At 55.9% G+C, this 24,754-nt stretch overlaps 1 protein-coding gene across 1 annotated transcript in view; it reads right to left on the bottom strand.

The window, feature by feature from the left end:
• LAMC3 (laminin subunit gamma 3) overlaps positions 1-24,130 on the bottom strand; it is a 62,944-nt gene extending 38,814 nt beyond the window's left edge. The window contains exons 1-4 of the mRNA XM_033858914.2: positions 23,676-24,130; positions 10,900-11,204; positions 6,340-6,470; positions 2,767-2,933 (exon numbers count right to left, since the gene is read on the bottom strand). Of these exons, the coding sequence (XP_033714805.1) occupies positions 2,767-2,933; positions 6,340-6,470; positions 10,900-11,204; positions 23,676-24,051 (979 nt within the window). The 5' untranslated portion in view covers positions 24,052-24,130. The remainder of the gene's footprint in view (positions 1-2,766; positions 2,934-6,339; positions 6,471-10,899; positions 11,205-23,675) is intronic.
• Positions 24,131-24,754: the final 624 nt, after the last annotated feature.

The following is a 24,754-nucleotide window of genomic DNA, read 5'->3' as shown; positions in this document are numbered from 1 at the left end:
CAGCACATGGCAGGAGGGGAGTATGGGCCGATCAGCTTCCTTGTGGTGAGTGAGCAGGCAGCTGGAGGAAGGGCAAGGATGGAGTTCAGGCCTGGCTTGATCAAGGATCTGGAGACCAGTCAATTGATCTTCCAAAACAGGACACTCTCGAGAACAAAGGGGGCACCATTAATAAATATACCCCCACACAGGACCCTCCCAGGCAAGCCAGGACGTACAGTCACCTGGTCATGGATCACAGACTGGCTACCTTCTCGAGTGGCAGCGTGGCTCCCTCCAAGATCTCCTGTGGATCCTCTGAGCCATAAAAGTATGTGAATCTGATCCCCAGTGACCATGAGGTCACTCAGAAGCATGGAAAATACAAGTCACCTTTCATTCACTCATAAATACGTTTTTTAAAAAACATCTTTACTGGAGTATAATTGCTTTACAATGGTGTGTTAGTTTCTGCTTTATAACAAAGTGAATCAGTTATACATATACATATGTTCCCATATCTCTTCCCTCTGCGTCTCCCTCCCTCCCACCCTGCCTATCCTACCCCTCTAGGTGGTCACAAAGCACCGAGCTGATCTCCCTGTGCTATGCGGCTGCTTCCCACTAGCTATCTATTTTACATTCGGTAGTACATATTAGTTCATACCACTCTCTCACTTCGTCCCAGCTTACTTTACCTACGTTTTTAAAATGTATGTACCAAAGGGACTTCCCTGGTGGTACAGTGGTTAAGAATCCGCCTGCCAATGCAGGGGACATGGGTTCGAGCCCTGGTCCGGGAAGATCCCATATGCGGCGGAGCAACTAAGCCCGTGCGCCACAACTACTGAGCCTGTGCTCTAGAGCTCACGAGCCACAACTGCTGAGCCCACGTGCCACAACTACTGAAGCCTGCACACCTAGAGCCCGTGCTCCACAACAAGAGAAGCCACCGCAATGAGAAGCCCTCGCGCAGCAACGAAGACCCAATGCCGCCAAAACTAAATAAATAAAAAAACAAAGTACATTCATGTTAAAAAAAAAAAGTATGTACCAAAGATCGGCTCCGTCTTGGCTCCCGTGGTGAGCCCAGCATGGTGTGGACCAGTGCCCGTACACATGGTCCCACTGTTTGATGGAGGTCAGATGCAGCAAGCAGGTGGATATCCTGCAGGTGAAGGGCTGTGATGGGAGAGGCAGGGAGGCTCCAGGAGGTGAAAGGAGGGCCCTACAGCTGCCTTCCTGGAGGAAGTCACAGCTAAGTGGGACCTGAAGGGTGAGCAGGAAGGAAGTGTCCAGGCAAAGGAGGGGAGGAGAGGGAAGGGAGAGTCCCAGGCAGGAGGGGAGAGGATAGTTGTGGCACAGGCAGAGAAGCAAGGTTCACCCAGTGTGGCGTGGGAGGGTGGCATGTCATGTGATGGGCAGGGCAGAGGGTGGGGACGTTGTGCACTGTGCCGGGACAGGGAGGGGCGCAGGGGCAGTTATGAGGTCAAGGGGTCAGCCAGGGCTTGATCCAGGGAGGCTGGGCAGCCAGCCGTGGTCAGTGGACTTCACCTTGGAGCAAGGGGCTCCGTGGATGAATATAATCGCATCTGCACTTCAGATGTGAAGTGCCTTCAGCTGGGCGGCAGGCGGGGTATGGGGGCTGGGAGAGCAGGGAGGTGGGGGCTTCAGATGCTCAGAGGAGGGGTGACCGGCCGGACCACAGTGTCGACCGTGTAGAAGGACACAGTCAGATGGGTTGGGGGGATGTGAATGCGGCTCAGGGGCTGCCTGGACTGGGGAGCGCGAGGGGTCAGGCACGAAACGCAGGTTCCAGGCTGGGAGGACGGAGATGTGACCTCAAGGGTGAGGACCTGACGGGAGAAGCAATCTGGCCTTTTGTGTCCCCACCATGGAGAGAGCCCCAGACTCAGAACGGGTGAGCCAGCCAGCTTCCTTGACCCCGAGAGGACTTCCTGGTGGAGGCAGGCCAGCAAGGGCAGCAGGAACTCATTAGGGCCACAGTGGCCCCGGGAAGCTCCTGCAGACAGCATCCTGTTCCATGGAACAAGCCGTCCTCTCCCCACCCCAGCTCTACATGCCAGCAGCCCAGGAGCACAGTGGGTCCAGAGGCTGAGCCGTCAGGAGCGCCTGCACATGAAGACATGCCTCCTGCCAGCAGCAGAGCCAGCTGGAGTCTGGTGCCCAGCGACAACCAGCCACACATGGGAGCCTGGAGCAAGCCAGATGACTGTCGGAGGGCAGGGCTTGGGGACAGAGGGAAGCTGGAGGGGCACGCCAGGCTGGGAGGAGCCCCCCACCCCATGCGCGGCCCCTGTCCCTGGAAAAAGTATGACGGCAACATCCTCTCCAGCGTGTCTGTGAGGTTAGGCAGTGCCAGCCACGTCGCGTGGGGGCCGGGGCAGCGAAGGGCTGCCTGGGGGCCTGCAGGAGAGGCTGGGTGGGCAGGTCAGCACCCCAGGACCTGGGGTGGCCTGGCTTTGATCGGCAGCTGTGGTTGGAGCAGTTGACACAAAGGAGCAAGTTGGGGGTCCTTCTCAGCCCTCCTGCCACGCATGCCTCTACCTGGGGAGACTGGGTCTGAGGGGCTGCCTGGGGGGGGTGAGGACGGAGGATCACGTGCCCCCTCCAGCCCTCCCCAGCTCCTCCTCATACCTGCACAGGATTTAGAGCCCCAAAAGCTGCGGCCAGGTCCCCCAGGAGCAGCCCCGCTGCCAGGGATGGGGAGTTTGTCTCCTGGCCTGCACCCCCAGCCTCCGGCCACCGAAGTCCCAGGACACTCACGCAGACACTCGCTGGCCGCCTCGGCTGTGCCCCGGGCCCACGGGCGGTCCTGGAAGAAGGGCAGGCAGCGCTCGCAGTCCGTGCCCACAGTGTTGTGCTGGCATCGGCAGACCAGCCGGCCCTCCTCGTTGGGGCCACACTCGCTGGCGTGCCCGTTGCACTTGCACCTGGGAAAAGAACACGGGGGTGGGGGTGTCCGGAAGCTGGGGAGGTGCCGGCGGAGAAAGGCTTCATCACCAGGGAGCCCCGCCTTCGGGTGAGCCCCTCATTCTACGGCTCAGCTACGGAGCTTTACTGAACTCCTGCTACGTGCCCGGGGCAACAGTCACGGAACCCACCGCGCTGGGCTGTTCTGAGCTCTGTACACGTGTCAACCCACCGCATCTTCACAAGCCCACAACGATCCCCATTTAACAGACGGAGGAACTGAGGCCCAGAGAGGCTGCCCGAGGCCACCCGTTAGTAACGGTCAAGTTCTCGATGCTGCCACTGAAAGCACCACACCCAGGGGCCGAGGGGGACCCGGGAAGAAGTCATCTCAGTCTCCTGGCTAGAGGGCGGGCCAGCTCTCAGGGCAGGGGGTGGGAGGTGGAGGCAGCCAGGGCGGCGCCTCATGCCCCCTCCTTCGTGTCTAAAGGGATGAGAAGGAGATTGTGCCTTACACAGGACGGCCCCCAGCTCATCTCAAGTCCCCAGTGAGCCTGTATCTTTGAGGGCAGCCCTGGGCCTGCCCCACCCCCACTCCCGCAGAGGCAGACAGGCGGAATCAGCAGGAACGACGGTGCTCAGGGGGCCACACAGCGTGCTCGGCCGAGCCTGACCCGGTGGGGTCATCGCCCCCCTCCCGGGTGGCCAGACTGAGGCACACGGAGGATGGCCAGGGCTCCCAGCTCCCAGCCTTCCTCTGTAGCGGCCCCCAACAGAGCAATCAGCTCACATCATGTCTCTGGAGTTTCACCACTGCAGCAGGAGGGGCCATAACTAGCCACGTTGCACAGATGAGGAAACTGAGGCTCAGACCATGAGGCGACGAATGCTACGCGGCAGAGCTAGAATCTGAACCCCGTCCTCTCCTACTCCACGCAGACCCTGGGCTCCTAGACACTCCTCTACGGCCACCTGGTGTCTCCCCATAAGCTCTGCTCCACGCTCTGTCCCAAGTGGATGTTGAAGAACCTCTGGCCACTGCCAGTACCCATGGTACTGGGGACACAGGGCTTGGGAAGGTCACAGAGCACTGTTTCCTTGCCTGGCCTCCCTGGGAGCTCAGGGTAGGCAGGTAATGCCCAGAACTTCCGGCAGGGGTGAGGCGGGCACCAGGCAGTCTTGGGACAAGGGACCACCCACGGCCCCAAGGGGATGTTGCCAACACTCCCTCCTCCACGAAGCCCTCTGATCCCAAGGGAAAGAGTGAAAGTCCTACAGGCCACTGTGGGACACAGGCTGCCGGGCCACTGCCCCCCAGCCGGCTGCTGGCCTGCGGGTGGTCCAGCTCTGGCAGCTGGGGCCCGGATGTTCTCTGTCCTGAAGCCCCCTGACGGCAGACGCCGCAGCTCACCGCCATCCACCATCCGTGGAGAGGCCCTGCTCCCGGGCGGTTTGACCTGAATCAAGTGTGGGAGTGGCGGGGGAGGAGGAGAAGCAGAGGTGCCCCCACAGACACCCCCCATTTCCCCTTCACTCCTGAGCGCCAGACTCCAGAGGGTGCAGACACCCTGCGTGTAGGCAGTTGTGCCCGTGCTCCCTTCCCAGACATCTTCACCTGTCCGAACGCCACCTTAACGTCCTTGAATTGTGGAAGCCCCTCGCCCCCTACCCCCATGGGCCACCACTCCCACGTGGAGCTGGCTTCCCACCCTAAATAGCTTTCAGATCCACACCTCTCCCATCCTACCACCAGCTCTGCCCAACCAGCTTCTTCTCTCTCCTTTCATCTGCCCCCTGCGATGTCAAGGGTTGGGGTGTCTTAGAAATCTAACCCTGTCACTACCCTGGCCAAATCCTCAGCAGCTTCCCACTGACTGCATAAACTTGGTCCACGGCCCCGACAATCTTCCGGCCGTCTCCACGCCCCCTGTTCCAGCTGCAGAGCTGTTGCCTCGTTCGTCAAGCCTGGGTCTCGTCCATGCTGGCTCTTCCACCTGGGATGCTCGCCCCTCACATCTCCAGCCTCGCCGGGTCCCCATCTGCAGGGTGGTCCCCCTGACCTCCCGCAGGGTCCCCATCTGCAGGGTGGTCCCCCTGACCTCCCACAGGGTCCGCATCTGCAGGGTGGTCCCCCTGACAGCCAGCACACCCTGCCCTGGCTTCCTATCCTTGTTAATCTGGGGCGTGCGACATGATTACTGGGGACTGATCTGGTTCCTGTCTGCCTGGGGCGGGAACACATCTGTCTCCTCTCTCCTTTCCAAGAAGGAGCCTGATGAGGGAGTGTTTACATTGAAGACGTCATTTGTGCCTGGAGGGCCCAGTACCAAGTGGCCACGTGTGTACAGGATGGCCCCTGCTTCGTGGAGAGGCGAGATGCTTAAACTACAACGTGCACTGATTGAAGCTGGAGGAGTATGTAGGCCAGGGCCAGGGGTCCCGACGGAACAGCCTGACTCTCCTCACATGAGAAGGGTGTAGAAGTGCGGTGCCTCCCTCCTTGGTGACCTTTCTGGGTCACTGGCCGTGGGGCTTTGGAGTGGCCTGAACCGTTCGTACTGTTTGGAGATGGCTCAAAGCCTTATTAAACATGCTTGGGGCTCCCCTGGTGGCACAGTGGTTGAGAGTCCGCCTGCCGATGCAGAGGACGCGGGTTCGTGCCCCGGTCCGGGAAGATCCCACATGCCGCGGAGAGGCTGGGCCCGTGAGCCATGGCCGCTGAGCCTGCGTGTCCGGAGCCTGTGCTCCGCAACGGGAGAGGCCACAACAGTGAGAAGTCCGCGTACCGCAAAAACAAAAAAAACAAAAAAACCAAAAAAAACATGCTTGGGTCCCCAGGAAGCCCTACTCTACCCAAGTTTACCATAAGATTTGGGGAAGAATGGGGTTGATGGGCTCCATCAGTTATAAGCTCATGAGTGCTGAGGAAAGAAGCAAAGCTTTGAAAGCCTGGGGTCCCGCACCTGCTTATGGTCACTGTTAACCAGCTTCATTTGTCCCACAGAACAGTGGTCGACTGGAAATTTAAGCAGGTTCTACGTGTTAGACGAGAGTGTGGAACATTGCCCCACACGGGCACATGTGGCATGAATGAATGTACTGTCAGATGCAAAAAAAAAGGAAGACAGAAAAGAAAGGGGGACGGACCACCAGGCAGAGGGAACCACAGGTGCAAAGGGCTGGTGTGTCCCGCGGACGGCAGCGGAAACACAGCTGACGTGGGAAAAGCAGCAGGAACGGGGCTGGGAGGCGGGAGGCAGGCGGGTCACGGAGGCCTCGAACGCTGGGCCCGGGAACCAGGCTTCTGCTCTTTCCCCCCCTGGAGCACCAGAAGTGGTTTCTTTACCCTCCACGGTAGCCACCGGGTGAGCCCACGTGGCAGCCACCCCGTCCAGCGTCCCGGCCGCTGCCCTGCTTCCCGCCTACCTGCCGCCCACAGAGAAGTCAGACACGGCGTAGTAGTAGGACTGCAGCACCTTGGGGTCCTTGAAGATGTCATCCCCAAACGTGTTGAGCCGGTCTAGGGAGATGAGGAACTCGGTGCTGGTGACCCAGTCCTGGCGGACAAGATGCAAGGGAAAGGGCTCCATCAGCAGGTTCCTGAGTGTCTGCCGGCTCCCCGGGGCATCTTCTGGGACACAGGGACGGGCCAGACACAGACAAATTCCGAGAACACTGCAGAAATAAGGAGCCTGTGCTTTTGGGTCACACCAACCTGGATGCCCGGCCCCTTCCTGACTGTGAAACTTTGGGGAATTTGCTCAATGTCTCAGAGCCTCCATTTCCCCATCTGTGAAATAGGACAAGGAATAATGTCGGCTCCAGGAGGGTGCTGGAGGAGGACGGCCAGTGTCAGCGGCGGGGCACGGAATCTGGCACGTGGTCGAGGTGCCGGAGCAGCCCATCTAAAACCGTGTCACGCAGGTTACCTGACTCCTCAGCGGGACCGCAACCCCGCTCTAGAGGAGGCCCTGCTCCCGGGCGGTTTGACCGGGAAGACGCGTCCCAGCGCCCTGGCGTGGGGTGGGCCCTGGGTTTACAGGCTTCTCACGTTCCAAGTATCAGGCTCCCACAGACAAGGCACCTGCCCCAGGTGACATCTGTTCCACCAGAACACAGCCCCAAGAGAACAAGGACTCAGGGCCCCTGGTTCTCACTGCATCCCCAGCCCGGGCTCTGCCGGGTGCACGGCAGGCACTCGATAAATACCTGCTGGTGGCGGAATGAGAGGCTTCCCCCTGGAAGAGCTGGTGGGGGGTGGGGGAGAGCCCACGTGAACGCTGACATTTTCATCTGCCTGCTGTTATAATCAGAGGTAGCTCCAGCTGAATGTTAATCAGCATTTTAATTCAGCCCAGCAGCTGCTGGTTTAGCAATCAGGCTCATCAGGACAGAAGATGAACTGGCGAAGTCTGACTTCTCACCCCAGCGTGACTCAGGCCAGCGGGGCTCTCCAATCCCCTTGGGCTCAGCAACTCTCGAGCCCGTGGCCTAGGGCCCAGGGCCTCTGCCTGAAGATGCTTCAGCCAGGGAGGGGTCCAGGACCAGAAAGCTTCAGAGGGGACCTCAGCGCTCAGCTGAGTTTGTAAACCTCCGGGGAGTCACTCCCTGAATCACTTCTCAAACGTCAGTGTGCATTCAGGGATCAGGTTAAAATGCAGCTTCTGATCAGAGGTGGGGCCTGAGACTCTGTATTTCCACACGTGCCCAGGTGGTACTGATGCTGCTGGTCGGTCCCTGAAGCAGCTGAGGAGCAAGGGGGCTAAGGCCCGGGATGGGAACCCAGCAGAGCACAGCTGATGGTCTGAGTCTTTTCTTTCTGCAGAAAAAGTGCCCCTAGAGAACCCAAACCGGCTGATGTCCAAGCTGGAAGGTGCAGTCACTGACGCGTATTGTGTGGTTATGGCTCAGGTCCTCACCATAACCCCACAGGGAGGTGTTATTCTTACCCATGCTTTACAGATGAGAAGACTGAGGATCAGTGAGGGTAAGTACTCTGCTTCCTAGTTGCACGGCTGGTGCACGCAGAGCTGGGATTCGGGTCTATCTGACCCCAGGGTCCCAGCTTTCGCTACTAGGTAGCCTGCCTTCCTGCATCTACTCCAACGCCCTCATCATACTAATGGAGCCCAGAGGGCAATGACCTGCCCAAGGTCTCGGCCTGCAGTGACCCCTCTTTGGGTTCCTGCATCTGCTTTGTAGCCTATGACCTGCTCCATCAGTCTTGAAGGCAATGGTGATAGGAACAGCATCAAAATCTCCCTGAGACACCAGCAAGGGAGCTGGGAGAGAGAAGGGGAATTTGTTCCCTTAGCCCAAACTGTACGGGTCACTCCCCGATGCCTTAGAGGTAACTTTGGGGGCAAACCGGAGCCCCAGTACGCAGAGGCAAGGACCTCGTGCAACTTGCAGTGGCCCAGCTAAAACTACTAGTGGGCTCTCGGGTTGACTCTGGACAGACGTGGGAGCCAGGATGCAGCGTTAACTGCAGAAGCGGCAGGCAGGAGCTTCATCTCCAAGCAGCCCAGAGAGGGTCAGCCTTCTCCCCAAGGTCCTTGGTCCCCATGGAGGACAGAGGGACCCAAGACACAGCAGCCGCATGGACACATCCCTCGTTACCCCACACCCCCAAGGCTCCACGTCCTTAGAGGAAGCACCACCCTGGGGGTGCCCAGAGGGGAGAGAAGGGGAGGGGGCAGCTTGGCTTTTTTTGTCCTTCTCTGACCTTCTCTGTCCTTCTGCCTGGGGGCTGCAGGGGTCTCATTTCTGAAAAGGCTGTTTTCCCGTTAGGGACAGCATCCAGGACATAAGTGGCAACGAGTCAGGGGGCCCCTCTGTCCAGATAGCACAGATGCAGGCAGAGCAGGTGCCCCGCCCTTGTGCTTGTCTTCAGATGCCCTTGGCCAATGTTTTCTAATCTACAGAGCTTGGAGCCCCATGGAGAAGAAATTGTCATTTTCAACAGAATCATGTGATGAGCACAGGTGAATTTTTTTTTTTTTTTTTTTGCGGTACCCAGGCCTCTCACTGTCGTGGCCTCTCCCGTTGGGGAGTACAGGCTCCGGATGCGCAGGCTCAGCGGCCATGGCTCATGGGCCCAGCCACTCCGCGGTATATGGGATCTTCCCGGACGGGGGCACGAACCCGTGTCCCCTGCATCGGCAGGCGGACTCTCAACCACTGTGCCACCAGGGAAGCCCACAAGTGAACGTTTTTAATGGGATAAGCAGGGCCTGGGCGTCTGGAGATAAGACTTTGTGCCAGAAAGGATTAACCTTGCCTGAGAGAGTTCTGACCTTTGCCCCCCACTCCTGGGGGGTCACCTGCAAGCCCTCAGAATGTCCTCCTTGATAAGAGTAACTTTGTTCACCTGGGGCCCTGGGCCACCCCAGATGGTCAATGCTGACAATGTGATTTATGGGGAGGCCTACAGAATCCGCCTGCTCTCTGGAGGGGCTGGAGATCAAGGTCAGCCATAGGCTGTCCGCCATGTGCATGTGGCTGACCCCCAATAAAATCCCTGGACTCCAAGGCACAGGTGAGCTTCCCTGTTTGGCAATGCACTTGTCACATGCAGTTGCTGGGAGAAATCAGCACTGTCCCCACGACCCCACTAGGAGAGGACACCCAGAAGCCCCATGCCTGGTCTCTCCTGGACCTGTCCCATGTACCTGTTCCCTTTGTTGGTTTCAGTCTGTATCCTTTCCCTGTAATAAATCGTCACCGTGAGTACAGCGGCTTTTCTGAGTTCTGTGAGTCCTTCCAGTGAATCACTGAAGCTGAGGGTGGCCTTGGGGACCTCAAGCCAGCTGACACCGTGTTTTCTTGTGCTGGACAGCCTGGGTGGGCCACAACCTCTTTCTGGGCCTCAGTGTTCCCTCCAGAAACAAACGGGATTCTAATCCCAGCCCCCTCATTATCCCAGACAGGCAAAGGAAATGCTCTGAATACGTCGAGGGAAGAAGATAGCAGTTTTTCTCGGCAGAGGTCTGTCGGAATGCAGGGAAGTGGACTAGAGGGCCGTCCAATGCCCCAAAACATCAAACAGACCACCACCTCCACAGATGAACCGTCGCTGACGCACAGAAACGTGGACATGCGTGGGTGCTTATCCTGGGAGGGCCACAAAGCTGAGTAGACTCAGGTGGGCAGGATGGGGGCCCTGTATGGAAGCACACAGCCACAAGCCTGCCACGCTCTCTGCCACAAGATGGGTGAGCTCACGAACTCTTATCTTCAAAGCGTGAATGAGCATCTCTTCTAGGACACGCACCGTGCTGGTCACTTTACAGTTGGCTGTCCAACGTGGCAGCTGCTGGCCCCATGTGGCTGTTTAAACTTCATTAAAATGAAAATTCAATTCCTCAGTCGTGCTAGTCACATTCCATGTGTTCTACAGACAGACACGTGGCTTGTGGCTACCATACCGGAGGGTGCTGCTAGGGATCATTTCTGTCGCTGCAGGAGGTTCTGCTGCGTAGCTCTGCCTGACAGCACAGACCCCAGGACTCTGTGACTCCAAACTCACGTTCTTCTCGTGTTTTCCCTCTAATCCCCGTCACAGCCCTTGGAGACACACAGGGCAGGCAACGCCATCCATCACAGAGGGGGGAAGCGGGGCTCCCAGCAGGGAGTTCTAGCAGAACCCCCAGCTAGGAGTCAGGACCCTCAGGGTCTGCGCTGGGCCCTTCCACCGACCCACGTGTGCCCTTGGGAAGTCCTTTCCCCACACCTGCCTAAGGAAGGGGTCAGCTGAGGTGATGGCTGTCACAGGGCACCCTCTTCCATCTATTTCATTATCAGTCATCCACAAAAGATTCAGATACAACAAAAACTTCTGTTGTTTCAAATCTGAAAACCACAGGAGGTCTCACAGTCCCCTGTGTCGTCCTGCCCTTTTAGACTTCCCTGGGGGCCCCTGGACCTGAGCGTCCAGCCCAGCCCCTGCCCCAACCCGGCCCCTGCCCAGCCCCACTCCTCTCTGACCTGCAACACGGGGCTCTCCTCAAAGTTGTAGGCACTGGGCCGGCCCTCCAGGGTGGAGAAGGCCACGTTGCCCCCGCTCAACGGGGAGATGTCGCTGAACTCCGAGGTGCAGAAGGCCACGCGCTCGTCCTCGCCGGGGCGCAGGTACTGGCCCTCGGGCTTGCCGTAGGTCGTCTGGCAGGAGGCGCTGTAGTACTGGTAGGGCTCCCAGGGACCGCCGGCCCGGGTGCGCTTGTAGATGGCGAAGCTCTCAGGGCGGCTGGTGTGGAACTTCAGCCGCACGTAGGTGATCTCGTAAGCTTTCCCTGCAGTGGGAAGACATGGACCCATTTTACAGAAGGGAAGGGAGCGTCAGAATCCGGGTCCAGGGAGAGCAGAACGGCTGTGCTGCGTGTACTACCTTGGATGGATCGTTAGAGGCTGCCTGGAGCACTGTGCTGGATGAGCCATGATTAATTAGTGATGCCTGTCAAGGACACAGGAGAGGACAATGCTGGCATGCTTCCCAAGCACTTGCCATCCCTTAACTAGGCCTGTTTGTCTCCCTGCACAGGAATCTGCAGAGTAACACCCCTGACGGGCAGCCATCTCTTTTTGCTCAACTATCTCCAGCAATGGGATGTTGCCACGTCCTGAAGAAGCCTGCTCTACCATTAGAAAGTCATTTCTTTCACTACGCTCCAATTAACCAAACCTTCCACCTGTGCGTTTTGGTCTCACTCCCTTCCAGTGATTTTAGACCGCTGGAGTCTGGAGACATGCCTGTTTCAAGCCCCCCAAATCCTAACACAACCCCCCCGAACCCCTCTCTGTCTCCTGCTTCCATCTAACTTCTGTTTGATCCAAAGTTCTTAAGAGAAGTCTGTATCTGTTGGCCCCATGGTCTCATCTCCCGATTTAACCCTCAGTCCACTGCAGTGCAGCTTCTCTGGGTCACTCAATAGAAACTGCTCTTGCAACCACAGCCCCTTGTGGTCACAGCCAGGGGACCACGCCTTGCCTTACTTCCTGGGCCATAGATCATCGCTGTTACTTGGAAGCCCCCTCCCCAGGCCTCCGTGCAGCCCACACTCCTGGCCCTGCCTCCTGGGTCTTGCTCCTGGGCTGCTCCTTCCAGCCCACCCTAAGTCCCCTCCTCGGCCCCCTCTGCTCAATCCCCCCCACCAGTGGCCTCTCCATCGGCTTCAGTCCTGCTCCCCTCCCCAACCCTGCTGACATCAAGATGTGGGATCTTCAGGCCACACCCTGCCCTCCTCTCTGCCCAGCTGCCACCTTTATGCCGCAGGAGCGCTCACAATGGCTCCAGATCCACCACAGTTACTCAGAGCTGGGAGGCCGGGATGGGAAGGGGCATGCGGCTGGGGAGCAGGGAGGGTGGGGAGGACAGCCGCCTACATCCTCATCTGCCCCGACAGGTGTCAGCAAGTAATGCCTAAGAACAGAAAAACCGATGGACTAATGAACGAATGAATGACCAAGAGAGGGAGGGAGCCCTCCCATTCCCCAGAGCAGCACAGAACTTCTCTCCACCCCTTTCCCATATCTGCTTTCTTCCCTCTGGCTGTTCTGCCCTGGTCCCAGATACCCCAGGAGGCCTTTCCCACTGCTGCCACCTCTGTCACTGTCCACGGTCTCCCTCATGCACTGAGGAGAAGTCACTTCAATCCTCTGTTTAAACATCTCGGCCCAAAGTGAGAGCTAAATCTATAAAACTCTTACAAGAAAATATAGGAGTAAATCTTCATGACCTGGGTTAGGCAAAGCCTTCTTAGACGTGACACCAAAAGCACAGCTGACAAAGGAAAAAAAACAGATGAATTGAACTTCATCAAAATCAAAAAATGTGTCCTTCTAAAGACACTACTGAGAAAAATGAAAAGCCAACCCACAGAATAGGAGAAAATATTTGCAAAGCGTTAAATCTGTTAAGGAATTTATCTGGAACATTTAAAGAATTCTTACAACTCAAAAATAAAAAGACAGATAACCCGGGAATTCCCTGGAGGTCCAGTGGTTAAGACTCGGCGCTTTCACTGTAGGGGACACGGGTTCGATCCCCGGTCGGGGAACTAAGATCTCGCAAGCTGTGCAGCACAGCCAAAAAAAATGGAAAACAGAAAAAAGGATCTACATAGGCATTTCTCCAAAAAAGATATATCAATGGTCAATGAGCACATGAGAAGATGCCCAACATCATTAGCCAGACCAAACCCACAATGAGATACCACTTCACTCCCTTAAGATGGATAAAATAAAAGAGACAGACAAAAATAAGTGTTGGCAAGGAGGTGGAGAAATCGGAAGCCTCGTACACAGCTGGTGAAGATGTAAAACGGTGCAGTTGCTTTGGAAAGCAGTCTGGTGGTTTCCCAAAATGTTAAACACAGAGTTACCACATGACTCAGCAGTCTCACTCCCAGGCGTGTACCCAAGCGAAATGAAAACATACGTCCTCACAAAAACCTGGACACCCATGTTCAGAGCAGCAGTACTCATAAAATGCAAAGAATGGAAACAACTCAAATGTTCGTCCACAGATAAATGAATAAATAAAATGTGGTATGTCATACAAAGGAATAGCATTTGGCAAGAAAAAGGAATAAAGTCCTGACACATGCTACAGTGTGGATGAACCTTGAAAATATTGTGATAAATAAAAGAAGCTAATCCCAAAGACTATATAATGTATGATTTCACCTATATTAAATGTCCTGAATAGGCAAATCCAGAAGGACAGAAAGTAGATTCGTGGTTTTCAGGGCCTGGGGTGTTGGGTGAATACTTGGCAGGGGGAGGTGACTGCTAACGGGCACAGGGTTTCTTTGGAGGTGATAAAAATGTTGAAAAATGGATTGTGGTGATAGGTATACAAGTCTATGAATAGCACTAAAAAGCACTGAATTGGTCCTCACATCCATGAGGGTGGCTATTATTTTTTAAAAAAACAGATAACAGGGACTCCCCTGGTGGTCCAGTGGTTAAGACTCCACGCTCCCAATGCAGGGGCCCCGGGTTCAATCCGTGGTCGAGGAACTAGTTCCCACATGCGTGCCGCAACTAAGACGCGGCACAGCCAAAATAAGTAAATTAAATAAATAAATAAATATATTTTAAAAAATCAGATAACAGTAACAAGCATTGGTGAGGGTGTGGAAAAGTTGGAACCCTTGTGCACCGCTAGTAGGAGTGTAAAATGGTGCATTTGCTTTGGAAAACAGTTTGGCGGTTCCACAAAAAATTAAAAATAGACTTACCATATGATCCAGCAATTCCACTACTGAGTATAGACCCCAGGGTACTGAAAGCAGGGTCTTGAAGAGCTATTTGGGCACACATGTTCATAGCAGCATTACACACAATAGCCAAGACGTAGAAGCAACCCATGTGTCCATCAACAGATGACGAATAAACAAAATGTGGTCCAGGGACTTCCCTGGTGGCGCAGTGGTTAGGAATCCGCCTGCCGATGCAGGGGACACGGGTTCGAGCCCTGGTCCGGGAAGATCCCACATGGCGTGGAGCAACTAAGCCCACGAGCCACAACTACTGAGCTTGCGCTCTAGAGCCCGCGAACCACAACTACTGAGCCCTCGTGCCACAACTAAAGAAAGCCCGCGCGCAGCAACGAAGACCCAACGCAGCCAAAACTAAATTAATTAATTAAAAAACAAAATGTGGTCCATCCACCCAGTGAAATAGTATTCAGCCTTAAAAAGGAAGGAAATTCTGACACATGCTACAACATGGATGAACCCTGAGGACATGATGTGAAGCAAATTAGGCCAGTCATCAAAAGACAAATACTATATGATTCCACCTATATGAAGCCCCTAGAGGAGTCGAATATATGGAGACAGAAAGTAGGATGGTGGGTAAGGGGAGAGAGTAATAGTATTTAATGGGGACAGAGTTTCAGTTTAGGAAGATGAAAAAATTCTGTGGGTGGATGGTGGTGAATATACAACAATAATACAACAATGTGAATGTACTTAATACCAGTGAACTGTACACTTAAAAATGGTTAAGGTAATAAATTTTATGTTATGTGTATTTTACCACAATAAAAGAAAAAACTGCGGCGAAAGGATACATATTGGCCCCTTGGGAATGCAGTGTGGTGACACAGATGAAGGGCCATGAAAATATTCCTGGCCTTTGGTGAAAAAAAAAAAAAAAATCCCACTTCTGGGAATTCGAACAAGGCATGGGACCTAAATCAAGAAGTTCATCAAGGAATTTTTTTATAATAGGGAAAAAAGTGGAACCATAAGTATTCAGTAAATTGTAGGGATAAACTCACAGGATGATTGAAACCACGGAAGCAGCTGACAATGAGTTTATATTACATGGGAAAGTGAAAATGTTGAATGAAAAAAAAAGACAAATGACCTTACGTTTAGAATCGTCAGATGATATTTAAAAATCCCTAAAGAACGAGCAGAAAAGAAAGACATCGAATGCATAAGCATGACTGTCCTCAGGGCAGAGGACTCAGTGACTTTTCTTCCCTTTTCAAGTGTTCTACATTTTCCCAATTTTTTCTCATGAAGTTTGTTCTAATTTAAAAACTGGAGAAAACACAAATTAAAAAAAAATTTAAAAAGCAACCGCCTTGCCATGTTCTGTTTTAAGATGCTTTTCAAAGTTACATTGCAGCACAGCCTGGCACTGTCACTCCAAGCCCCTTCAAAGAAAGCATGTGTTGCCAACGGAGCCGGTGTCTGGGGCGGCCGCTTCTGTTCTGAGCAGGCGTCAGACCTCGGAACCAGGTGAGGACTTGCCCCGGGTGCGCGTTCACGAAAGGATGCTGTGTGGAGGTCGCCGTGGGTCCACGGGCCCAGATTCCTCTGTAAACATCTAGCAGCCAGACACCTCTCAGGAGGGGAACTTGGAGTCACTTAAAAGGTAGCTGGCAGCTAGAAGCGTGATTGGAAAAAGGCGCCACCGGGATTTCATGCAAATGAGCAACACCGCACACTAGGAAACATCGCGGCTTTTCCCTTTCCTTGCCAAGCCAGGTGCGAGAAGATGCAGGTACGTCACAGAGGCGCAGCAGGGACTTTCTGTTACAAGAGTTAACAGAAGGGCCAAGAGTTAATTAGAAGGGCTAAGAAAGCAACTTAATCCCTGCTTTGCGATGAAAAGGTTTCTGCCAAAGGCAACCTGAAGGCTGGGGAAGGAACTGGCCCTGAGATCTTCTGAACAGTGACAAGAATTAAATTTGCAGCCTCAACCCAGACCCTTGCAAGCTCCAGGGGCCAATGAAGCTTCAGGGTGATTGAGACAGGTGTGCTCCCATCAAAAAAGCTGGGCCAAAACGTCATCCCCACCTGTTAACTGCGGAGTGACACTGCTTGGGACCACATGGATCTCAACTCCCAGCCACCCAGTAGGCTGTTCCCTCTGCCTGGAACGCTGTTCCCTCTGCTCCTCACCTGGCTGGCTTCCGTGCATCCCTGCTCATCCCACTGGTTTAGCAGACTGATCAAATACCCCAGCCTGAGTCCTGTGTGGAACACCTTTCTCCCGCCTTCCCCGATGGCTACTCATCCCTGGAGCTGTGGGTATGGGTGCCTCACTGGTGCTCCCCAGCTGCCCTGAGCCTCTTCACCCTGTTCTGTAAAGACCTGCTCATCCCTCCCACTAGTCTGTGCCCTCCTTGGGACGGGGCAGTGAATCCTCAGAGCTGAGCACAGTGCCAGGTACACAGCAGGCGCTCCATAAATGCTTGCCAGATGAAGCATGATTTGTACCTTTAAGGAGGTTACAATCCAGTGAACAAGTGGAGACAGGCAGGCCTGACAACATGACTGAGGCTGTCACAGGGTTCTGCCAATCACGACCCCCCGAATGAGTCTGTTGAACAACAGCCAGCATTTAGTGAGCACCTACTATGTGCCAGGCACCTTGTTAAGTGCTCTATGCACACTCCATCTCAGAGACCCCCAAACAGTTCCATAACCGTGCACATCTTACTAACAAGGAACCCGAGGTTCAGGCAGGAGAAAGGGTCTCGCACAAGGTCACGTAGAAAACAGCTGAGTCTCTGCTCAACTACAGGCTTGTCTGCCCCCAGGTTGCCGAACGAGCCACCCCTCCATTCAATGCTCAGAGAGAAAGGGCTGCCCAGGAAGGAGGTGCCAGTGCCCATGAAAACTGCAGAGGTCGCCCAAGCCAGCACCAGGAACACCAAGCCATGTCCTCTCCAGCCAGCTGGGACGTAAAGCCCAACAGGAATGACACCAGGGCGGCCATAAAAGCAGGCTGGCCCACATCCGGCACTGACCGAGCAGAACGAGCTCCGAAGGAGAGGCTTATTTTGGGAAAATGGAAACAAAACAAAGCCCTTTAATTGGAGCCATCTGGGGAGCAGTGGCCTGGGGATGGGGCTGCAGGGGACAGGGTGGGGAGCTGAGCGGAAATGCGTGGGCGAGGCTGCCCTGCCCACTGTGGGCATGAGAACCAGGTGGGGAGAGCCGCTCCCAGCCTGCAGGAGGCATCACAGCAGGGCTCCTCCGCCCTAGCATCTGGCCATCCACTGTTCTCGTCTTCCTCTCCCATCCTAGCTCTTGGCAATTTGGGGCTCGCTGAATCCCTGCAAAGAGCTGGGGAATCCCTGTGACCACAGTGCCAGACACCATGAGAGCCTGGCTGAATCAGAGCCAGGCCCACGACAGTTCCCTCAACTTTGGGCCAAGAGTCTAAACCCCAAATATGGATATCAAGATTGTCAAGCCTATTGTCTAACCTGGGGAGCGTGAACAGATTTCGTCTGATTGATTATTGCCTAGGGCTTTGTGTTAAGAAGGATTCTGAGGTCCAGTCTGAATGGAGCCATGACTGAAATATACAAACTACAAGTCTGCCAAGAGAGGTGTCAGGGCATTTAAGACCATTGCCATCAATCAGGGAACAGATGAGGGGCTGAGTGGGAATGATGGAGAGGAAGGCAAAGACAAGGAACATTCCAGAGAATGATGTAGTGATCTGGCAAACGCTGAAGTCAAAGGATGAGGAGGGAAGAACTGCAGCGGATTCCTGAGTTCCTTGCTTTGGTGCATGGAGAGACGAGGGGGAAGGAAGAAGGATGCCTTTACTTTTTAATTTTAAATATATATATATAACATAAAATTTACCATCTTAATAATTTTTAAGCATACGGATCACTGGTATTAAGCACATTCACACTGTTGTGCAACCGTGGCCACCATCCATCTTCAGAACTTTTTCATCTTCCCAAACTGAAACTCCATACCCATTAAACACTAACTTCCCATTCTTTCCTCCCCCAGCCCCTGGCAACCACCATTCTACCTTCTGTCTCTATGAATGTGACTCGTTTAGGGACTCATATGAGTGGAATCATAGAGTGTTTGTCCTGTGTCTGGCTTATCTCCCTGAGCATGCTGTCTTCGAGGTTCATCCACGTAGCAGCATGTGTCAGAACCTCCTCCCTTCTGAAGGCTGAAAAATATGCCATTGTACGGCGGTGCCACATTTTGCGTATTCGTTCATCAGTGGACACTTGGGTTGCTTCCACTCTTCAGTTATTGTGAACGATGCTGCTATGAATATCGTTTACACGGTGCACCTTTACTTTTGGACTCTACGTTTGGGGCCCATGTGTGACATTCAACGGTCGGCTTTCAGGAGGATGCTTGAATGACCTGGTCAAGGGCTCAGGTGGGAGACTGGGCTGGAGGTGCAGGTGGAGCCCCAAATGTCGACCATGATCCCAACAGGCAAAGCCAGGGGCATGAGATGGGGAGAGGGCACAGCTGGTGGCAGGGCTGGCGGGGAGATGAGAGAGAGCAGGGGAAGGGAGGCAGGTGAAGCGGCTGGAGCCCTGGGGTGCCCAGGTGCGGGGCAGGGCCAGGAGGGAGGGCAGAGCCACAGCTTAAGAGTCTGGGATGGATCTGGAAGGCTGGGGAGTTATTCATTCATGCGTTCATCCACTCATTCCTTGTTTCCAGGGAGGAAATACAGTGTAGCCATGATGTGCTGGGGTTCACATCCCCGCTCCACTGCTTAGCAGCTCTGTTGCCTTGGGCAAAAGACCTAACCTCCCTCCAGTGAAATGGGCAAGTGTCTTGAACACAGTGACTCCATTTCCCCATTTGCAAAATGGGCATCACAGTAAAAGGGCTTCATGAGTAAATGCCTGCAAAGCACTTACCACAGTCCCCGGCACACGCATGACTAAATGCTGTCATTCCATCCATCCACCCAACCAACAGCACCACTGTGCAGGGGGCCCTGCCCTGGGCGCTGGGGTGCAGCTGTGAAAACAGGCATTCCCTCTGTAGCCTGGAGCCAGTGATGGACACAAACAACTCACGCCTATGATCTAGACTGTGACGGGGGAAGGGTGAGGGGCTGCAAGAGCATACAGGCAGGCTCTCTGCCCAATCCTGGGGGCTGAGGGCTTCCTGTAGGAGGTGACCTCAAAGCCTAGCGGGGCAGACAATGGCCTGTCCGCTGTTGCATCCCCAGGGCTTGGTACAGGGACTGGCACGCAGTAGGCACTAGGCTGTTCTGCTTATGAATGAGATACGGGTTATCCAGGAGAAGGCGGGAACAGGAAGTTTTGCCGGGCAGATGCAAGAGCAAAGGCAAAGACCAGGAGGACAGAGGCAGTCTCGGCCCATCCTCAGCCCTGCTGAAGCGCAGCTGGTGCAGCCAGAGCGGGAGGGGAGGGAGGGGAGATCTGGAGGCTGCCTGCATCCTTCCTGGGCTTTGGGACTTCCCACTCCTGCAACGGCTGGGTCCATCCTGAGCCCAGATGGGGGCGAGGCCAGCCAGGGCCAGCTGGGCCCAGGACCATGGGGGGCTGCTTCTGCGGTAGAGGCTAATCAGGGCCGCTGCCTTGACCCCTGACCTGACTGGGGCCCGGCATTCCAGCCAGAAGCCCCAGGGAGAAGGAAGGAGGACTTGGCGCCCCGGCACTGGCCTCGTCCAATGCAAACACGGCCGCCCACTCGACAGGAAGACGCAGTGGAGTCAAAGCTCAGGAGACCCAGCCGGCGTCGGGCTCCACCGGGGCCGGCAGGTCCTTCTGACGTCCAGCTCCCACTGGGCCAGGCCCCGCTGTCCTCTGTCCCCTCCGCTCTGGTCATCCAGGCCGTGCAGGTCCAAGAACACACAGAGCGGCCTCCTGGCTCCCCTTGACCTGGGATGCCCTCCACTCTTTTGTCAACTCCCACCACCCTTCACATCTCCAAGAGGCCCGCTCACCCCGGGTGTGTCCCCTGAGCATAAATCTTCATCCACATCGTTCCCGGGGCCCAGCTCGTCTTCTGGCTCCATGAAGATGGAGCAGATGCTGAACGGATGTAGGGAGAACTGGCCCTGCACACGGGCAGCCCCCAGCCGGGATCTGAGGCTGGAGAAACCTTCCCCTCGCTCAGGGGCTCAGAACTCACCTGCTCAGGGACTTAATGGTCTTTCCAGTAGCTTCTCAGGAATCCAAGAAAGTGTACAAGCAAGAAGGGAGACTCCCCTGAGGCCAGCCGAAAGCTGAGGCATAACCTGGACGTGTATCATCCCCAAACGCAGCGCACTGCGGGGAGGGTCCCAGGGTCTGCGGTGGGACCCTAGGCACTGATTTCATCCTCAGAGCCTCAGTTTCCCTGTCTATAAAAGAACAAACGGGGACTTCCCTGGTGGTCCAGTGGTTAAGACTCCACGCTCCCAATGCAGGGGGCACGGGTTCAATCCCTGGTCGCAGAACTAATATTCCACATGCCGCACGGCGTGGTCAAAGAAAAAGAACAAACGGTGCTGGGATGGGGTGCTGACTTAGCGGGGTCCCTAGCACGTGGTGAGGGCCCCCTGAATACTGTGTTACCCCTGATGACCACCCACCTCCCACACACCCACTCCAAGGCTCCAGCCTGCTCACTTCCCGTGGCCTCCGTGGAGGGCTGGGAGCCACCAGACCCCGCTGCTGCCTTTCATCCCAGACAGGAAGGCTCAGCTTAGCGACAGGACTCAGGGATTTGGAACAGATGTCTGCGAGCTCGCAGGGGGCTGGGAAAGCAGCGACCTCTGTCCAGGGCTGACCGGCCGCCTGTCCCTCCCCCGGCCTCACCCCACTCCCTCCAGGAGACTGGGGCCAGAGCCGCTGCCCACTCCTCCCTCCAACGAGGTCAAGGAGAGAGGGGGCAGAGCCAGCAGAGGCGGCCTGAGGGCTAGGAGAGGCTCCCGCCCACCTTGACTGAGGACCCACCCAGCCCCCACCGGGAATCCCCTGCTGATCCCAGCACTCTTCCTCCCCTGATATTATGCGACCTGTGGCTCAGCGTGGAGAAAACCAAATTTGAACGGAACCAAACGTGGGCCACGTCTGTCTGGGGCTGCTGTGGGTCCCCAGAACCCCTCCTGCGTAAATGGGACCAGGGTCAGGATGTCTTTGGGGAGCCAGCTGGGAGAACATTTCTCAATCCCTTCGGAAGAGGCCACCCCAAGGGGAACCTCGGCCTGAGCCGCTCTCAGCAGAGTCCTGCTGGTCACACACAAGGACTGGCCCAGCTCCTGTAAGTGCCTGGCCGACCTGAGCTCACAGGACCTGCACACTGCCCGAGAGGTGGCAACTCTCACCCCATTTCACAGGGAGGAAACCGAGGCACGGGGAGGGGGTGGCGTCTGCCCAGTGAGTGGCTGTGCTGGGCTTGAGTGTGAAGCCTCTTCTGTGGCCCGAGGCAGGCAAAAGAGAGACCTGAGCTGGGCCCGGGGCACGGGACGGAGGAGGTGGGGACCTCCTTCATGCATTCACTGTACGGACCCTTCCAGAGCCCCTCCCACATGCCTGGTGTTGCACAACACGACGGGAAGAACAATGGTGTGTGTGTGTGTGTGTGTGTGTGTGTGTGTGTGTGTGTATGTGTGTGTGTATGTGTGTGTGTGTGTGTGTGTGGCGTAGGGCCTGGCACACACCAAGTGTAAACGGGAACTGCCCCAAATCCAAACACATAGACCCTCCCCCGCCCGCTCCTGCCTCGTCTGTGCCTGGCCTGAGCCCCTCATCCGACCCAGGTTCCACCCACACAAGCAACACGTCAGCCCATCCCGCATCCTCTGTCATGGAACAAACTGTCTCCCACAGACCCCATCCTATCCCAGATTCCTTCCCCTGTGGCCTTGGGGTCCTGCCAGGCCAGTCTAGCCAGCTCCCCCAACCTCTCTTCCCCCACTGGTTTCCTGTCGCACGCCTGGGTAGAGAGACCCGTCCCATCCCATCCCTCCCATCCCATCGACAAGCCCCACCTGGAGAGCCCGACAGGTCAATGGGTGGTAACAAGGCCTCAGAGCAACCGAGCTTCTTGGGGTGGCAGTGGGTACCAGCCTGCTCTTCTGAGAAGGCTCGGTGTCCCCCCTGCCACTTCAGTGCCATTCCCCAGCCCTCCCCAAGGCACTGTCACTCAGAGCTAGGAAAAGCCAACTCCACCGATGGGTGGAATTCACGTCAAGAAGTTTATGCTCTGATCTTGGATACACACGGATGTCAGTATCATTTAGCAGCTGTGTGTCTTTGGGTAAAAGACTTAACCTCTCTGAACCTCAATTTTCTCAGCTGAAAAATAGGGACACATTCCCATAATTCCTTATCGAAACCGTTTGGCTCCGGATGTGGTTTAGAATTCAGAACTCTTCAGACTTTAGAGAGATGATGCAGTCCTTATGCCATGCATTGTGTTAACACCTCCAGCCGGGTCTGGGGCTAACAGCCATGTTCAAACATCTCAGGAACAGAATGTATGACTATTCACTCTAGGATCAACAAGGTCTATAAGTAGCCTCAGGTCAGGTTTAGCAGCTGAAATGAGTTATAAAAATACTTTGAGGGGCTTCCCCACTGGTCCAGCGGTTAAGACTCCATACTCCCAGTGTGGGGGGCCTGGGTTCGATCCCTGGTCAGGGAACTAGATCCAGCATGCGTGCCTCAACTAAGAGCCCTTGTGCCACAGCTAAGACTCAGCGCAGCCAAATAAATAAATAAATATTAAAAAAAAATACTTTGAGTTTTCAGAGCTTTGGGAGATTTTGAACCCACAGATAAGGGAGTGTGGACCAATGGAAACGCTCCCTCCCTGAAAGGGCTACGGAGCCAGGGGTCGGCGGGGAGGTGGTTATTCCCATTCCCTGAAATGGGGGAGGTGCCATGAGTGAAGTGCTGGGTCCAGACTCGGGTTTGTGATTCCCGGGGACCTAAGGGCTCTTGCACCGTGGCGTGGGGTTGGGTGGAAAGGCTTGGGCACAGCAGAGAGGCCATGCCATCCGGTCCAGTTACCCAACAGCCGGGTGAAACTCGGCTCCTGCCCTGAGGGCAACCTTCTCGGTGATGAACACGCTGGCTCTGTCCCCAAGATCACCCCCAGGGACAGCACACGGCCTCAGGGATTCACTGAACCCCAGAAGTCAACCAGATGCCCCAAGGTTAGGAGCCCCTGCCCCAGAAAGCCGACTAGTTCACCCCCTGGTGGGTCACCTCCCTTCTTTGCCCACAACAGCTCTGGGTCTAGGATGGACAATCATTACAGGGCATGGTCCTCGCACCCAGATCCGCTGCTCTGTAAAGGGCTCCCAGGAGGCTTCCCACCCCTCCCAGCCCCAAGAGACACTCATCAGTCTATCCTTCCAGATAGTGGGGGGCACAGGTCCCTTTCCTGAGGCCCCCCATATCTGGATCCTACAGCTAACCCAGGGCGCGCAGCCTCGAGCCCTCGATGGTGCGCACAGGGGACTAGGTGATGGCGGTGCCCTAAGCCCGCGCTTACCCAGGTTGAGAGTGACGTTGACCGAGGTGGGGTACTGCACCCCAAAGGCCATGGACGGGCTCTGCCACCAGGTGCTGTCGTCCTGGCTGTGGAAGTCGGTGAGGTAGGAGGCGTTGTGGTGGCGCTCGGGGTCGGCGGCGTCGCAGCGCTGGCACTGCGCCCCCGCTCCCTGAGCGCCCAAGTGCGGACAGAAGTCCTCGGGCGGGCGGCCGCACGTGTGGGAGGCCTCGGCTAGCCGGCCGAACGCCGCGTTCTCGAACACGGGCAGGCAGCGCTGCGGGCGCCCCGCGTCGTCGTAACACGCGCCCATGCCCGCGCCGGCCGCCCGCGGCGCCAGGAGCGCCAGACCCAGCAGGAGCGCGGCCACCGCCGCCATGGTCAAGGGCACCGACGCCCTTGCGGTCCGACCGTGCACGCCCGGCTCCGCGCGCCCGCCTCGTCTCCCGCTCCGGTGGGCGCGGACCGCGCGCGGGGCCCCAGTACGCGCCTCCCCCGGCGGGCGGGACCCATGGCGGGAGGGAGGGACAGACGGCGGGCAGCGCCCCCCAACCTCCCGACCGCTCCGTCCCTGGGCGCTCACTCCCCCTGGTGGTCGTGCCCGGGAGTGCTCGGCTTGGGAGTCAGCCCCAGCTGCTTTGCCCTGGCTCTGCTGGGGGACCCTGGCTCTTTGACCCTCGGTGTCCTCGTCTGTAAAAAGGGATTGGTAATGATGCAGGTTCATTACCGTGCTTGTGGGGTTTCAATGGCTGCTCATGACATGGAAACTGCTCACTAGGGCCTTTCAAGTCCTGAAATAAAAGGGGGCATCCTGGTCTTTCCCGTTGCACGTCTCCTCCCAGCAATAAAGTCACCCTAGGGGTAGATCCTTAAGTTTCCACTGTTCCGTTAACTCTGAAAAGTGCTTCTGCTGCTGGCTATTCTCTGCTCTCAAAGCAGAGATTCTAAGCTGACATTTGTGACCAAGGATACCTGGTCTCATCACAAACATCACCTCAGAGAGAGACCTTCCCTCCCCCCACCCGCAGGAGATGCCCCCTTATATGCTCCATTCATTAAAATTAGTAAATCAAAGGAGAAAG

Source organism: Tursiops truncatus, chromosome 6 (assembly GCF_011762595.2).
Source record: "Tursiops truncatus isolate mTurTru1 chromosome 6, mTurTru1.mat.Y, whole genome shotgun sequence".
Classification (NCBI taxonomy): Eukaryota; Metazoa; Chordata; class Mammalia; order Artiodactyla; family Delphinidae; genus Tursiops; species Tursiops truncatus.
The sequence above is the reverse complement of the archived record's forward strand: the minus strand, read 5'-3'. Positions and strand labels throughout refer to the sequence as shown.